This window comes from Myotis lucifugus, unplaced genomic scaffold, assembly GCF_000147115.1.
Source record: "Myotis lucifugus unplaced genomic scaffold, Myoluc2.0 scaffold_25, whole genome shotgun sequence".
In the NCBI taxonomy this organism is placed as follows: domain Eukaryota; kingdom Metazoa; phylum Chordata; class Mammalia; order Chiroptera; family Vespertilionidae; genus Myotis; species Myotis lucifugus.
This window is the reverse complement of record NW_005871073.1, coordinates 4,368,098-4,386,194: the sequence shown is the minus strand read 5'-3', so window position 1 is coordinate 4,386,194 and position 18,097 is coordinate 4,368,098. Positions and strand designations below refer to the sequence as shown.

The following is an 18,097-nucleotide window of genomic DNA, read 5'->3' as shown; positions in this document are numbered from 1 at the left end:
AGGAGACTTAATAAGTGTGGGGAGAATTGCAAATGAGCTCTAAATGTTCAGTGGGGAAAAGAGAATAGAATAATAGAATTAAATGCTGAGATAAAGCATGTCACAGCAATTCTCTATGCCTAGAAATAGGATACAAAGAAATATGGGCCCAATCGGGATGGCTTGACCTATAAACCAGGAGGTCATGGTTTGATTCCCGGTAAGGGCACATGCCCACATTGCAGGCTCCATCTCCAGTGTGTGTGTGTATGTGGGGGGGGGGGGGGGGATGGGTGTGTCTGTGTGCAGGAGGCAGCCGATCGATGATTCTCTCTCATCATTGATGTTTCTATCTCTCTCTCTCCCTCTCCCTTCCTCTCTGAAATCAATAAAAAATATGTTTTTTTTTCTAAAAGAAATATGAGTTTTACTAAAGAGTTATGTTTGGCTCAGGAGAAATAAGCACTGACAAATGCAATGCAAAACAATTCTGAATAAAGCAATATATTTAATATTTCTCAAGTTTAATTGGGATCTTCCACTTTGTTGATAGAAATGGTTTATTAGGTTTATACTACACTGTCCTGAAGAAGCCTCATCAGAATAGTCCAGAATAGTTACTATAAAATGAATTCCACACTGAGAAAGCTCAGTTTGAGGATCATGTATAGAGATATAGTTTTAAATGTGTTTTCTTTATGTCCTGGGGTTAGGCAAAGGGTAGGAGAATTAAAATTATAGAGATCTAGAAGAGAAAAATTATAAGAAAAAATTGCAAATATATATATATATATATATAAATTGACAAAAAAAACCCACATTTTTTTAGGAAAAGAAGGAAAGAGAAGTAACATTTGTTGAACCATTGTTCTAGATATCTAACATGCGACTTCATTCAAGTCTCACAATAATCCTATAATGTATTATTTTTATATTTTCCCAGTCAGAAATTGAGGCTATATGGTGGCATCTCCAGGATCAAACCCAGGGCATGCCACCCTACCCTGAAACCCACTTCCCCACTGGACTGACCTCAAAGCTTTTCCATCTACCGCCCTGACTCTCTGATCTATCATAGGACCCAGTAAACCTGTGAAATTGTCACTAATTTTGAAACATCACAAATTTAACAAACCAACCACATGTTCCACTCTGTATAATTACAATCCTAGAATACTGCTGCTAAAACTAAGACTATAAAACCAACAGGAGGTCTTTCTACTGGTTTCCAAACCTTTTTCTTGCGTTCCCACTTTTTTCCCCTTACCTCCTAACTCCACAGTGTAGAGCAAGGACTTAACCACAGGCAACCTGGCATAAAACAGTATTGCTAGGGGGTAGGGTGATACTGGCCTCTAATGAAACAGGTGGAAATTCTGTGGTGGCTTTTTGTTGTTACAATGCTTGCGTGACACCACTGGCATTTGGGAAAGACAGGCGATGAGGTAAGAAGCCTATATGAACTCTATCACTCAGATGCCCCACTCAGTGAAGAACTGTCTGGCATTCTACATGATTTTCAAATGTCCCACTAGAGAGTCATGTTGGGAAAAGAAAATATATGTATATCCTATATAATAAAGACCTAATATGCAAATGGTCATCATGCCCTCATGCCAGCATGCCGTAACAGCTCAGACACTCAACATTGGGGAGAGAGGAATGGGGACCAGCCAGGCACAAATGAGCTCTCGAGAGAGGAATGGGGACCAGCCAGGCTGCAGCCTGGAAGAGGGACAAGCCACCCACCCCGCAGTCCCGGGTGCCAGTGCCTGCACCTGTAGCCCAGGAGAGAGACAAGCTGCCCACCCCGTGGTCCCGGGCACCTGCGGCTGCAGCCCGGGCAAAGCTGCCCACCCATGGTCCCCTGTGGCTGCAGCCGGCCAGGGCGAAGCCGGCCCGGGTCCCGGGTGCCTGCAGCCGGCTAGAGGGAGGGAAGCCTGGGTCCCAGGTGCCTGCGACCGGCCAGAAAAGGGAATCGTGGGTCCTGGGTGCAAGGCGAGACAGAGGCAATTAGGGGCGATCAGGCCAGCAGGGAAGCAGTTAGGGGCGATCAGGCAGGCAGGCAGAGGGGTTAGGGACGATCAGGCAGGCAGAGGGGTTAGGGACGATCAGGCAGGCAGAGGGGTTAAGGGCAATCAGGCAGGCAGAGGGGTTAGGGGCAATCAGGCAGGCAGGCAGGCAAGCAGTTAGGAGCCAGTGGTCCCAGTGTGAGAGGCAGTCAGACATCCCCTAAGGGGTCCCAGATTGGAGAGGATGCAGGCCGGGCTGAGGGACAACACCCCCCTCCCCCCATGCACAAATTTCATGCACCAGGCCTCTAGTAATTATATAAGCCTAGACACTAATTCTGTGTTACAGATAAAGTATATTTTGTTAAGAATTTTCCTGAAGTCCTGGCAAGGTAGCGATGTCCTGATATACCAAGATTACAGGTTTCCCCAGTCAAGTAGAAAAGTAGAACAACAAATACCTCATTCTCTCTCTCTCTCCCCGCCCCCACCCCCCAACGCTCCTCCTTCCTCTTTCTCTTTAAACTGCAACAAATTAATTAATTAATTGGTTTTCTGGGCTGCCTTTGTAAATCAAGGTAATTGTGCAGAACCTTACCAAGGATTGTACATAATTTCAGAAAATCAAGTAACTGACAACAATGCTGATCATGTTATTTGAATTTTCACCATAAAAAAAGAACTTCTCCCACGTGCTGCTCAGATTCCTGCTGTAGATGCCATCACTCTTCCTTTTGTAGATGTACTGCTCCATTTGGAAGTCAAAGCTGGTGCCACCTAAGTGGGTTCCTTCTGCAAGGAATTTGAGGATTCCACCTCCTTCATTGGTAGGACACCAAGGGCTCTGGACTTTGTGAAAATTTCCCTGTAAGTTACGTGGGAACCGAGAACAATGTGGTATGGAGCCCTCCCTGGGTAGCACGGAAGCTCTTACTCTGTTTAAAGCCAAACTTATTCACTAGAAGTTAGGTACAAGCACCTGACTGCTACATTATGTCTTCTAAGATAGATTTTCCAGTATTTGCATATTAAAGTCCATATTTATTTCTAATAATTAGAGGTAAGACATACATTAATTTTTAAAAATTATGTGTATAGGTAAGTAATATTATTAAAAACTTTATTTCAGGCCCTGACCAGTTTGGCTCAGTGGCTAGAGCGTCGGCCTGTGGACCCAAGAGTCCCAGGTTCGATTCCGGTCAAGGGCATATACCTTGGTAGCAGGCACATCCCCAGTAGGGGGTGTGCAGGAGGCAGCTGATCGATATTTCTCTCTCATCGATGTTTCTAACTCTCTATCCCTCTCCCTTCCTCTCTGTAAAAAAGCAATAAAATATATATTTTTTTAAAAAACTTTATTTCAGGATAGTAAAAGTGGTGCCATAAAATATTTGATGCCATGGCCAGTGTAGCTCAGTTGGTTGAGCATCATCCTATGCATGGAGAAGTTGCCGGTTCGATTCCTGTTCAGGGCAAATGCCCCGGTTCTGGGCCCGGGTTGTGGGCTTGGTCCCCAGCAGGGGGTGTGCAGTAGGCAGCCGATCCTTAATGTTTCTCTCTCTCCCTCTCCCTTCCTTGCTCTCTAAAATCAATAAAAACATTTTTTAAATTTTTTTTATTAAAGGAGAATTTTTGGCCCAATAAGGTTAAGAACCACTTATGTAAAGAAAAGAACATAGGCTTTGGAGTCAGATAAACCTAAGATCAAGACATCTCTTTGAACTGTGTGACGAGTAATTTCCTTTTGCTCTGAGATCCAGCTGCCTCATCTATAGATTGTAATCAGTTATGGGGGTTCTGGTAAGAATTGCTCTTTCAGACAAGATAACACAGGTTATGTGATGATGGTAGGTATTCAACGATAATTTATTTCTTCTTAATGCTCAAGATATGCTTCTCTCCCCCAATCACCTTTCAGAAAATTAAGATAGGATGGGGAAAGTATAAAAGACACAGGAGGAGAAAGGAGGGGACAGGAATCACAACCAGCACCTACCTACCCACACCCGGAACCAGCAGAAAGACCTCCTGTTGGTTTTATGCTTTTAGTGAGAAGGTCCAGGTGGTTAAATTGGGTTCTGGCCCTGGGTCATAAACGACACAGCGTTCATACCAACCACATAACCACTGCTACATTAATGCAATAAACACATATGTAAATTCTTTCAAGAATGGAACAGAATTACCATTTTCTCAACCTTGTCACAGTGTGTCCCTTACAGTTAACACTGTAACTTAAGAACCTGTGACTTTTACAGACTGAGATGTAGGTCCTGGATTTTAGCCATTTCAAAAAAAAGCTGGAACTGTTCTTTGGCATGTGATTTGATTATCTCCAGGGAGATGTTTATACAAAGCAAATATACTTTCTAAATGCTCGGATTCTTGAGCCTCTCAGTTACCACTTATCGTGGGTCAGATAAGTTTCTAAAACAACAAAGCCTCTATCATGGAGAGGGTCAAAGGTCCCTTCCTGCCTTTCACTGATCCATAGAAGCCACGGGACCTCCTTGGTATTAGTCATGCCCAAGCTTCAACTTCTCACCACACATTTCAATCACCAAAGCCTCAGAAATCTCACCACACCCAAGCAGCAGGGCTAGTTTCTAAGATGAATGAGAAAGGCCAGGGGGTTTTAGATCCCAATCCAGAGCAGCAGTTGGCAGCTTCCTCTTTCCTTTGTCTACCTCAGCAAGTATCTAGCCCAGGGGTGGGCAACCCCTGGCACACTTGCCAAACATGGCACGCCAGTAACTTTTGCTGGCACGCGAAACCCTCTCTTATAATCTTCCATTTACAATTGTGAATCTTTGTTCTCAGTGATGAATTTTGTTAAGTCTTGTAATAGGAGTAGCCTGACGGATGAAAGTAGTAGCTCCTGCATATCTCTGAAGGTCACGAAATATAAACCTGATGTAAAATCTCTGTCATCAATGATGCAGCAGCAAAGTCACACTGATAATATCAAACGGAGTCATAAAGTTTTCTGTCGGACTATCAGTGTACATGTATACATTAAAAAATAAATGTATTTTTCATCATCATATACTGTGTTTTTGTCGCTCAAATGAATTTTATTATTTCTTCAAGGTTCTTCACATACGTACACCTTAAGAGATATCAAGTAGGCGTAACATGTTCTCAAAAAATTAGGGTTGGCACGCAGAAGAATTTTGAGTCAGAGATTTTGCTGGTTTTGGCACGCACTCACAAAAAGGTTGCCCACCCCGATCTAGCCCAAAGGGTTTCGTTAATCAGTAACATCAATCTGTGTATTTCAAGGAACACCTTTGTTTACCTCAGGTGATGGGGGCTTATCCAAGAAGCAAGGAAGCACAGACAACCTTTTCCTGAAGACAGGCAGACTTAAAAATTGACTCATTGTCATTAAAGACACACACACTGGTGACTCTCTGGGACGCCACAGGACCCCAGTGACTCTGCCACTCCCAGGTTTCCTCTTTCGTAGGTTCACACCTTTGCTTCTGCTACTATCAACTGTGCAGAACGGAAGTACAGTGTACCCCTAATTGGGTTAAGAGAAAAGTGAGGCAGGGGGAGTTATACTCACAGAGATATGCATATTCCTTTACTCATGCATACCTACTTACAAATTCGTAGAGTATTCTCTGGAGGGATGGTGCAGAAAGTGCCATAGCAAAAGTTTCTGGAAAAGAGAACTGGGGAACCATGGTAATGGGTGACCCACTTGCTTTTCATTTTTACTATGTGCATGGATTATTTTTTCAATTAAGATAAAAATGGGTTTTAACATCGTTTTGGCTGTAGCTCCATTGTGGACTTCTGCTTCACAGAGTAATTTCTTTCAGCAGCCTGCAGAAGCAAACCAAAACCTAAACCTATAAGTGCCCCAAGGTTAAGAAATCAAAATCTAAAGGCAAACAGCCAATGAGGCTTTCCCAAATAATTCGACTGCTTAAGCTCTAGCCCATCAAATAATGTCCTTGCTTTGAGTCCACATCTTCTCTATAAAAACCTTGCCCCTAGCTCCTGTCTATGGAGAGCACCTAACCACTTGTGGTTTGATGCTGCCCAAATTCTAATCAATTTTTGCTCAAATAAACTCAAAGTTTTTTATATGCCTCAGATTATCTTTCAACAGAATTAACAGGGAAAGAGTAGAAGAAAAACTTCCAGGTAAAGGGAAGAACAATGCATAAAAGTCATAGGGAACTGAAAAAAAAGTTTCATGTTCTGGATAGGACATGGAAGATACCTGCCAAACCCCTAATTCCAGAAATCTTGCTCATGATCATGCCCATGATCCTCTCCGACAGGACCCCTTTAACCACTGTTCACCTGTCTTTGGACCACATGACCCTGCACACTAGACAAGAAATGAGGCCCTGACTCAGAGGCCCAAGAGTCCTGCCCCACCTGCACTGTCCCCTCACTCACCAACACAGAGACTCTCTCCTAGGGTGTTTCAATTTGACACAGAGTGAGGCACAAAGAAAAGTAGAGAGGCAAAGGAACAAGAGATACAGAAAGATGATGCAAGAAGAGCCTTACCGGTGCAAAGTCAAAAGGATGAGAAGAGAATCAGTCAAGAACAGAGTTAAGAAGCAGGGAGAGAAAGAGGCCACGATAGGTGAAGGACACCTTGACATGCTCTTGATTCTCCAGAGTCTAGACTGCAGTGATGGCGAACCTTTTGAGCTCGGCGTGTCAGCATTTTGAAAAACCCTAACTTAACTCTGGTGCCATGTCACATATAGAAATTTTTTGATATTTGCAACCATAGCAAAACAAAGATTTATATTTTTGATATTTATTTTATATATTTAAATGCCATCTAACAAAGAAAAATCAACCAAAAAAATGAGTTCGCGTGTCACCTCTGACACGCGTGTCATAGGTTCGCCATCACTGGTCTAGAGCTACTGTTTTCACCTGGACAGCATGAATCATGTTCTAGATGTCCATGGCACCTGACTGCCCAGTGCAGAGTCTATCCAAGCTTCCTTATCTCCCTGTAGCCTAGTAATATAAACAATTAAACACATACATACCATTGCCCAAGGTAACCTAAGTGTCCCTATCTCTTGCAACCTATAAGAGCCTTCCATGCCCACTGGAGTGCCGGGAGCCAGTGAGAGAAGGGGCCAGCCCTCAGCTTGTGAGGCAACAGGGGCTTTGGGAGTGGTCGGCACCCACCCAGGAATTTAGACGTCATTCTAGAATTGCCTCCACACTGAAACTTCAGATTTCCAGCACAAAAAACAACAGTCTTATCCAATTCTTTCTTTCTTTTTTTTAATAATATATTTTTATTGATTTCAGAGAAGAAGGGAAAGAGAAAGACAGAAACATCAATGATAAGAGAGAATCATTGATTGGCTGCCTCCTGCATGCTCCTACTGGGGATCGAGCACACAACCTGGGCATGTGCCCTGACCAGGAATCAAACCGTGACCTCCTGGTTTGGGTCAACACTCAACCACTGAACCACACTGGACAGGCTTATCCATTTCTTATCTTCCTGTTAGCAATGAGGTTTTATAAGGTAACTGGTTAGATTACCATCCCAGTTCTCAAAATGAGTCATGTTTGGGTTTGTTTTGTTTTTTGGGGTTTTGTTGCTTGAGTTTTTCATACAAAAAAAATGAGGCTGATGCTCATGATGGAGAATAAGCATGCATAATGATTGTAATATATTTAGACCATCTCAGATGATACTATGCAATTCCAGAAAATGCCATTATATCCAACTTAAACCAAACATTTATAAAGAAGACATAGTGAATGAATGGTTGATTACGTCTATACTCCATACAACATGAGTCACTCCTCTTCTGAAAAACATCTGAGTTATTTTCATTGCCTATAGAATAATATATGAACAACTTCAAGGACATTTGTATTCTTACTATCTACATCATCAGCTTTATCTGCTACTGTATCCACACTTTTTTATTTATCAGACATTTATGGAGCAGCTAAACCATCTAGTGACTCTAGGAACAAGCTTTATTTCTGAAGTCTCAGCCTCAGAAAGAAGTAGAGGGACTATTAGATGAAGTTGGAGCAGTAGGCATAGGATGTAGGACTCAAGAGGCAGCAGGAATAGGAGACATTGTTTGGCTGGTGAGGGTTATTTGTAAGTGCTATGGTCTGAATGTTTGTATATGCCCAAAACATTTTTTTCAAAATACTGAAATCCTAACCCCCAAAGGGGATAGATAGTATTAGTAGGTAGGGTCTTAGGCAGTTTCTTAAGTCATGAGGGCACAGCCCTCATGAAAAGTGTTAGTGCTTCATCAGAGAGGTTCCAGAGAGACCAGCCCCTCCCACCATGTGAGGACATAACAAGAAGGCATCACTTATGTACCAGAAAGTGGGTCCTCACCAGGTGACCATGCTGGTGTCATGATCTTAGACTCCCCAGCCTCCAGATCCATGAGCAATACTTTTTGTTGTGTGTGACCTACCCAGTTCGTGGTATTGTAAGTACTTGAGAGCCCTGAAGGATTTTTTTTGAGATACATGTGATCAGAGCATCAAAATATTAAAATAGAGGATGGATGGGATCAAGGAAACCATATTCAGATGCCTCTTTAGAAACCACCTTGGACTAATCCAGCAATGACAACTGTCAATGCTGCCCAGCCAAGGACCATCAGGAATTCTCACCCCTAGTTTTCTTGCGACTTACAACACGGGAGACAGCGCACCATGGGGAACTTGGCAGGTGGGGGGAGAGGGACCTCAGTAAGAGGGTGTTGGAAGGGACTTGGGCTTGTGCTAGGCGATTTGGGGGCAGGTCCAAGGACATGTGGGTTTGCTCTGGGTAAGGTACTGCCAAGATATGCCAGTCACCTGGTCATTTTTGCGGTTTGGGCAACGCTCATGTTGGTGTCTCTGTTCAAACATGATTACAGAGTATTCTTATTTTTGTCTTCATCCATCACAGTCAGAGTGAGCTTATCAGAGGTCAGTGTTCTGTGAAACCATTTATGTGAAACAGGAGACGTGCAAGGCCTACCTGAGCGTGTCAGGCCAGCTCCCACATATCAGGGGCTGCTTTTCTCCCTCTCACACTCTTTCTACTCGGCGTGTTGGGCTTCATAGTTCTCAGACCTCAATAGTAATATTCACACTGAATTCCCAATTCCTTCATTTTTGGTGTGTTTTTGTTATTTGTTTTTCCTTGGAGGCCAATATGCAAGCCAGTGACCCCCATTTCACTCTGTTCTTCCCAGAATTCCTATTTATGAAGCAGAAAGCCACGGTTTCCCTTGCCAATTATCTGCCTTGCTGGGAAATGATAAAGTCCGCAGTGCAGTTCATGTTCTCCAGAAGCGCCACATAAATACAGAAGACTGACTTTCACGAGAGCTCAGTGCCAGCAAGTTGAGAAAAGGAAGCAGTTTCTGGGAAGCTTCACAAGGCAGCTCCCCATACACTGTAATTCATCAGGAAGCAATTTTGCTTGCAAACGGAGCCTCCAAATTCATAATTTCTGGAATTTGTAGAGATGCATTCCACACAAATACCTCTTACTTAGCTTCCCAGTCTCCGTCCTTCACCCTCTTACTCCTCCTCCCCTTCAAGATACATGTGATGTTCCTCACTCCAACCCTCTCCCAGACTGGTCTCTTTCCTCACACTACAATGTTAAAATATTAACACCTACTTAAGATACTGGTATTGTAACCGGTAGTAGAGCTTTGTGTTAAAGCTACCGGATTTTAAGTACTATATTTGTGAGGCTGTTTTTATTCAACAAATATTTCCTGAGCTCCAACTATGTTTCAGGTACACTTCCAGGCCCTTGGGGCTACATCAGTAAACAAAATAGACAAAATCCTTGCCTGTGTGGAGCTTATATTTCAGTACATGGGGTGAGGAAAGACAATAAACAAAACAGATCAGTTAAATATACATGGGATGTTAGTGTCCATGGAGGAACATTGAGTGAGGAAGGGAATAGGGGTGTTGTAGTTTTTAATGGGATGATCAGTGCCAGCTGCACTGAGAAGGTGATATTCGAGCAGAGTTAAAGGAAGAGCAATTGCAGGAAGAGGTTCAGGTGAGGCTACAGCCAGTGCAAAAGCCCTTAGGCTCCAGAGTTCAAGGAATAGCCAGGAAACTAGCTGAAGCAGAAGGAACAAGGATGTTAGAGAGGGAACAGGGCCTGTAGCCCATCATTGGATTTGAGATTTGTGTTCCATTTAAGATGGGGAGTTTCAAGCAGAGAGAGAAGATACAGAATGTATCTCATTGGCGATAGCAAATTTTAAATTTTCCTCTAAGAGAGAAATGGGGTAATAGCATCAGGGATGGGAGCAGGTGGCAAGAGAAGGTCTGTTTCATTTTTCAGAGACATACAGCATGATTTTATGTTAAATATGGAACTTGAAATGACAATCACAATTCTTGCCTTTTCTGCTTCCCAAGTACACTGCTTTATTTGACTGCCTTTATGTATTGAGACAGGGCTATCTTTGCTTGATCCACTTATTCAATGAACTATTTAATATGACCAAGTTAAAGGAAATAATTTCTGAAACATATAAAGAAACTTGAGTTTTCCATTTCTAGACATGTGAAGTATCTAACTACAAAACTGATTTCTTAAAAAGCTCTTTCAAATTCAATACCTTTTTCCTACAATCTTTTCCCATAATAGAGAATTAAGAAAACATGCCATGGCACAAACTACTTGCTAAATAACTACAGTGGTCAATTATTCAAAATGCCCCTTCAATAAATTTTATGACTATGGCTCAAGAATTTAATGATCAACTAATTTATATAACCTGAATATTTTCAAATGATAGTAAACTTTTTGTAAAACTGCCCTGCATTAATGTTATGAGTTAACTATTCTTTTAGACAAGATTAATTTACTTTCTCATTTAGTCCTTTAGTAAAAAAAACAAATGTCAGCTGTAAGGGATTTTTGCATAACTGCCCATCTGTTTCAAGGTAATGATCACAGACTGTACCCTGCAAGTGAGTCATAGGTTTTGTTAGCTTCTTCCTTCAGGGACCATGAATAGGTGATAAACCACCTTTGTCAGTTTCACAACAGCATCTTCTTGAGGCAATAGTTTGAGGCTTTAATTGAAGAGACAATTTTTTTTAAAAAGAAGCTTTGCTGGTTTGTTTTTGGAATTTGAGTACAGTGACCAAGAATCTCAGTTGCTATGTAATGGACTTGGAACCAGAAAACCTGGATTTGAATCTTGGCTCTGTCCCTGACTCTGGACAAGATGCTCAAAGGCTCACTTAGCCCAACTGCAAAATGAAAAGAATCCTTGCCTCTCTGCTACGGTGAGGATGGAACGATCACACTGTAGACTCACATGCCAGCCATCATGGACTCCCAGTAAATTTGCCTGAATCAGCTGCACCAGACATCAGGTCAGGCCACTCCTTCCCTGTTTTCCTCAGTAAAGAGCTCCTCATACAGTGCTTTTTATATCTTCACTAGAGGCCCAATGCACGAAATTTGTGCAAGTGGCTCGGCCCTCACAGGCCGGCTTTGTCCGGAAGGTAGTCCGGAAAGTCATTTGGCTGCCTGGTCTAATTAGCATATTACACTTTTATTATTATAGATAGCCACCTCTCTAGAGAAAAGGTAGGACTTCTGAGTTAACCATGTAGTAAGGGGGAAAAATTTTTGTTTTGTCCAAACTGACATCTCAAAAGTTTACATCATATTTTTCTTGCAGAGGGAATAGGATGGGAAATGGGATCTCATTGGTGTTTGTTTTATTTTAATAAATGACTTCTATTTCAAATTTATTGTGATACTTATGACCTACTATATTATAATAGCCAATACTTTATCTGGATATACTTAACTCTTTTTAATCCAAATGGAAAACATGGATTAATGTTTGGTATATGCATAAACATGCTAATATATTTGAGGCTATAAAAATTTATGAACTTTGATACAGCACATCACCTTGTTTATATTATCTTGGAATTTTATCTTGCAAGTCAGTGCATTGAAAACCGAAAATATTGAACATGGCTGTCAAGCTATGGCTGGGACACCATGGAAAACTTGGGAAGCATTATAGCAATATTACGTCATGGAATTTGGAGTCAGAAAAAAACCTGGGTTTAAATTCAGACTCTGGCACTTACCATGTGTAATTTTGAAAAATTTTTGAGCCCCAAAGCCTCAGTTTCCTCTTTGTGAAGCAAGGATATGAATAATACTTCTCAGGGATTAAGTGGATTGAATAAAATAATGCCATCTTATGATGAGGAAGACTTAATGCAAAGTAAGTAAATCTGGAGTCCCTGGGTACAGGAGAGACAGTTGAAGTATGCTAACAAGCTCACTTAAGTTCCAAATTTAAGTATCAGCCCAGCTTTTTTTTTTGGGGGGGGGGGTGGCGGGGGCTAGCTACATGTCCTTGGCCAAGGCCCAATCACTTTGTACTTCAGCCCCCTCATTTAACTGTTAGGTATTAATATGATTAGTTACAATTTGTGAAGCACTGACCATATACCATGCGATCTGATAGGTTTTGTGGGGGAGGAAGAAACTTTCCTCTACCTTCATGGTTCTTGCAGCTGGCCTAACAATCAAATAGACAGGAGGCAGATTCACAAGAGAAAATAACCAAGTTTAATACATAGGTACATATGGTAACCCCATATACATGAGAGGTTCAAAGACAGAAAGGGAAAATGAAGTGTATATGACATTCTGAGCTAAGGATCACCTTAGGGCTTCAGAGGGAAGGAAGATCATTGCAGGATAGAAGCAGATATTCAGTAATTAGAAGTTCATCCAATGGTTACCTCTGATCTATACTAATAAAAGGATAGTATGCTAATTAGACCAGATGTCTTCCAGACGACCATCCGGACATCCTTCCAGACGAAGCTGCAGCAGCCACCTGAGGCTCAGGCAAGCCATTGATGGCAGCTGCCACTGCCCAGGGGCCTGAGGCTCAGGCAGTCCCAGCAGCCAGCAGTGGCAGAAGTAGAGGCATGATGGGGGCATCGCCTTCCCCTTATCTTCCAGTATCCTCCCACAGAGGGAGGCCAGAGGCAGCAGCAGCAAGGGGATGATGGGGGTGGTGCCTTCCCCTGATTGCCTGTCGCTCCCTGTGGGGCGGGCCTAAGCCATCAGTAGAACATCCCCTGAGGGTTCCTGGACTGTGAGAGGGGGAAGGCTGGGCTGAGGGCCCCCACCCTAGTGCATGAATTTTCATGCACCGGGCCTCTAGTAATATTATAAACAAGGCCCCTATTCAAGTTCTTCTAGGTAGTTAAGGGAGGGCAAAAGTTTCTCTTGAGCCAGCAGGGTTTTGGCTGTCTTTAGCTCAAAACAATCCTCATATACCACAGAGGCACATCTTGGGGTGACTGGTTCTGAACCCCTACAGTTTATATGTAAACTTCAGTCTTTACAATCACCCTTCCTAGTAGATGTTCTAATCTCCATTGCATAAGTGGTTGAAACTGAGGGACTACATCTGTGCAAGGCCACACAGCCAATGAGTGCTAGAGCCTGGCTCCACAGCCAGGCTTATCAGCCTCCCAATCCTGTCCTTAGGGACCCAAGGAACTACCAGACACCAGCCGCTTCTAGACAGGATCAAACGACATTATTCCTGTGAAAGTGCTTTTTGAACCGAAACGTCCTATTACAAAGAAAACCTCCTAGTTCTTACTCCTCTACATGAACATACATAATTGAGAGGTCTGTGATTTACCCCAGTGCCTGGGAACCCTGACAGAACAAAAGGTTACACTTCCAGCTCTCTTTCATCTCCTCCTGGAATTTTGCCCTGACCTCAATTTCGCCGGAACAGACCTGATAAACAACATTAAAGATCAGATCTCCAAATGCCGCTCGCTCCGTGCCACTCCAAGTCAGCCCCTTGCTCCCGGGCGTACAGGGCAACGCGATCTTGTGCTTTTCCTTGAAAGGTGGACACACAACTTCTGGGGCTAACGTCTCACGCCTGCTTGGGCAAGCGTCAATGACGTGCCCGCATAACCGTCCACATAAACTAGTGCTTTCGAAATCACGCTGATACCGAACCCCAGTTCCCGGCACCATGCAGTCCATCTAATGAAGGCAAACTTCGGTCCATTTTCGAGGATATGGTGTAGGGTTTAGAGCTGATTTCCTCTGAAAATGTTAACTGATCCCACGTAGTGAAGTATAACTCTGTTACCCACCCTTATTGGAAATAATAAGCTTATTGGAAATACCACCAAAGGGTTTCTGGTATTAGTGACAGGAGGGGCCAGTTGGGTCCAAGTGGGCCTCGGCTTGGTATCCCCTGAAAGGCACGTCGTTCTCCCCTCTCCTGGGAGATGCTCAGCGAGGCCCCCTCACCCCTGAAGAGGAAGCAGGAGAGTCAAGTCCAAATAAAGTGGAGGCGCTCATCGGCGCAGCTGGAACTCAACTCTGGGAAGGCACTCGGGCCCCGTTTGCGTAAGAAAGAAAGGTCGCTGGTTTCCCAAAAGCCGGGTCTCCGAGCACGGGGACTGCCCCTTTCTCGGGCCCTGGGACTTACCCTTCCCGCTCACTCTCTCCCTTCCCCTGGGCGCTCCCGCCGCCTCCGACGCGGAGCCCCAGCACCCGGCCAGTTTCCGCCGGCTCCGCAGGGGGAGAGGCGGGGCGAGGGCGAGCAGCTGCGCCCGGGCACCTGGCCTTACCTCGGACGGCGAGATCTCAAACACGCCGGCGATCTTGGTGTAGAGCTCCCGGATGCTGGAGAAATTCTCCACTCGGCCCGTGGCGCTGCCGTGCGCCAGCTGCGTGTAGAAAACCAGCCTGGCCGCGGAGCGCGGGGGCGCCGGGAGGTGGCTGCCGTCCGCGCCCTCCGGCTCGCCCTCCACCAGCGCGCAGGTCTCCTTGGACTTGTCTTTCTTCTTGACCCGCAGCCCCAGGGGCATCGTGCCTGACCGCGGGCCGGGGCCCACCTGCGCTGCCGGCCGCCTTCTCCTCGGCCGGGCGCCTCGGACTTTGCGCTCGCGGTCCCTAGGGCTCCGCGCAGGTGGGAGCGGCCGCTGGACCAATGGCACAGGTGCTTCCGCCCGGTTGCTGCGGGGCAGGGCCCCTTTCTCCACCCCGAGGAGCGGCATCTGGACCCTGAGCAGCCATCTGTCATCCCTCCGGATGAATCTGGAGAGAGGAAAAGTTATATCCATTCTCGCATCTCATCTCCGGGTTTCTCCACAACCCCCAACCCCCTTTTTAAAATGGCTGGATTTCCTTAAAAGCCTTGGGATGCTGAAGCTACAGAACAACACGTCTTAGAATACAAACATGCTGGCCCTTGCGGTGCCTTTCATAAATGTGTGGTAGGCACTCACACGATTGGGACACGCGCCTTGGTGTCTGTACGTCTGGGCCATTGGGGATGTGAATTTTAAAGTTCAAGTCCACCTTCATCTGCCTTCTCTGCGCCTTACTACACCGTGCAGGGCAGAATTGGAAGGGAAAGTTTTAAGATTGGTGCCACATCAAATGCATATTCAAATACCCTCAATGCCTCTCAGTAATCTTTTTTACTTTTTCCTTCCTGGCAGCTTTCTCTGTCGAATGTTCAGCACTCTCCCCAAGTCACAGCTCCACCTACGACCTACCTGCCTGAGGGTCCTACTCAAAGTGTTGTGTAAACTTCCTTAATTCCCCACCCCTTGTCTGTAACTCCTCCCACTGCCCTTCTCCAAACTCAGAGAATTCTCTTTTTATTTGACCCTTGATCTGTCTTCTCTCCTTAAAAACCTCTATTTTTAAGGACTCTTGTCCTTCCCCACCGGATGCCATCATTGATAGCCAAAAGCCAAATCTCTTACACTGTTTTCAAGTCGCCCTCCATCTCTGCAGCTGCCTCTGGCTACATTTTCACAACAAAGCAAAACTGTCTTGAATTATTCGCTGCATTTCCTCACTTCCCCCTTTACTTGCTGTGATCAGACTTTGCCCCCACACTCCACTGAAATTGCTCTGACTCTGGTCAGCACTTCCTAATCCATCAGCTATGATTCACTCTTTTCCATCTTTATCTTACTTGACCTTTGAAAGTTTCTGACTGCAATAACCATTTCACTCAAGTCAGGCCTCTGTTTTGACTTCCTTACCTCGTCTCTTTAACTGCTACTCTGCAGAAACTGTGTTCTCCAAGGCTATTTTTCTTTGGCCATTTTTTTGTTCTTTGCATACTGTTCTCCCTGAATGACCACATCTATTGTCTTGGTTGGGTTTTTTATATATATGTTGATTTCAGGGAGTAAGGGAGAGGGAGAGAGAGAAACATCAATGATAAGAGAATCTTCGATCAGCTGCCTCTTGCACACCCCCTACTGGGCCCCAACCCAGACATGTGCCCTGCCTGACCAGGAATCAAACTGTAACCTCCTGATTCAACCACTGAGGCACACTGGCCAGGCTTTTTTGTTTGTTTGTTTTTTAATCCTTCAAGAATATGTGTTTGATTTTACTTTTGTGTTTTTATTTATTTTAAAGAGAGAGGATAGAAGAGAGAGAGAGAAACATCAATTGGTTGCCTCCCATATGCACTCTAACTGGGGATGGAACACACAACCTAGGTATGTGCCCTGACCAGGAATGGAAGCCACAACATTTTGGTGCACAGGACAACAATACAACCAACTGAGCCACCCGGTCAGGGCTTGACCTTTTTTGTTGTTGAACTCCAAATTTATATCCACAGTCCAGTCTACCAGAAAGGGAATGTACCGCAAGAAACTCAAAATGAGAAACTGAGATTGTACAAATCATCCTTTCTCCTGAAAGCATCTATTTTTTTTATTCCTGATTTAGTAAATAGGGTCACATACCCAGTGGCCCAGACCAGCATCTTTGAGTCATCATACCAAGTATTTTCCTTTTCCCTCACCTCTCACATCAATTCAGTCCTAAAAGTTCATGTTTCTAAAAATAAGGTTAGCAGTTGTACTGGCAGAAGAGTAACTTTTCTTTAAAGTAACTTTAACATTTTTGTGTTTTGTTTCTGTGACTTATAATATAACATATCCTGGTTCATATGCTGGTTCATACTCACTGAAAATGAAATAGTGCCACAGGACCTCGGGGCCTGAATTTGCCTTTATGTTTATGATTGCTGTGGCACCAAATAGTATAACCTTAATTATCTTGGGATAATGAAAAAAGAGTAAAGAAAACCTAATAAGTAAATGATGCATTCCCATCAAGTGAGAGCCAACTAACTTCACAATGTAGTGTATGGATAAAAAGTTCACTGAGGTTTGATTAAAGAAAAGTAGGAAGAGAAGTGAGTCACCATATGGTATATGGCAGGTACATTACCAATGCCTACACAATATGAGGGAACACTAGTGTATGAAATTAAGAAAAACTTCAAAAAGAAGACTGTCTTTAAGCTGTGTCAAATAAAATCTTACCTAATAATAGACAAACATGTAAATTAACTGTCCCTCTGCTACATTCACCAGCCAATTGGGAGATATGCAAATTAACCCAACAAAGATGGCGGTTAATTTGCATACGTAGGGGCGAAGCGGAGCGAAGACTGAAGGCTCCGTCTGGAGCCTCGAAGACTGAAGGCTCTGTCCAGAGCGAAGGCCTGGGTCCCAGGTGCCCGAGGAAATCCGGTGCCAGCAGCCAGGGGAAGGGAAGGCCTATTGCACGAATCTCTTCGTGCAACGGGCCTCTAGCATCAAATAAATAGGGCAAAAGATTGGCATGTAGGGGAGCACAGGAGACTTGGAAAGTTTGTAAGGAGGACATTCCGAAAAGGGAAGTGTGCTGAAGGCGGCCCACCCTGTTTATCGGAATTCTGACTTAGGGGAATGCAGGAGATGGTGCCCCTAATTGTTCCTTGACCTTTCCAAACAAGTCTGTGCATGTGTGGACCCTCGGGTGTTTACTGGAATCCTTATGCTTAATCTTTAGGTGCCCTTGCTTAAAGGACACTGCAAACACATATGTCCCCCCAAGATTACTTACCCTACTGATTGTATCTAAAAGCTAAACTTTATCTCAAACTGCTGTTACAATAAAAGCCTAATGAGGCAGGTGATTGAGGCTGTCTGGTTCCTTTAGCCAGGCAGTCCCTTGGCCCTCTCTTTCACAGCAATCCTATGTC

The 18,097-nt window shown here is 44.1% G+C and overlaps 1 protein-coding gene across 1 annotated transcript in view; it reads right to left on the bottom strand.

Annotated features, from left to right (window-relative positions):
* GIPC2 (GIPC PDZ domain containing family member 2) overlaps nucleotides 1-14,920 on the bottom strand; it is a 71,443-nt gene extending 56,523 nt beyond the window's left edge. Inside the window, exon 1 of the mRNA XM_014453556.2 lies at nucleotides 14,658-14,920. Within this exon, the coding sequence (XP_014309042.2) occupies nucleotides 14,658-14,897 (240 nt within the window). The 5' untranslated portion in view covers nucleotides 14,898-14,920. The remainder of the gene's footprint in view (nucleotides 1-14,657) is intronic.
* Between the last annotated feature and the right edge of the window lie 3,177 nt (nucleotides 14,921-18,097).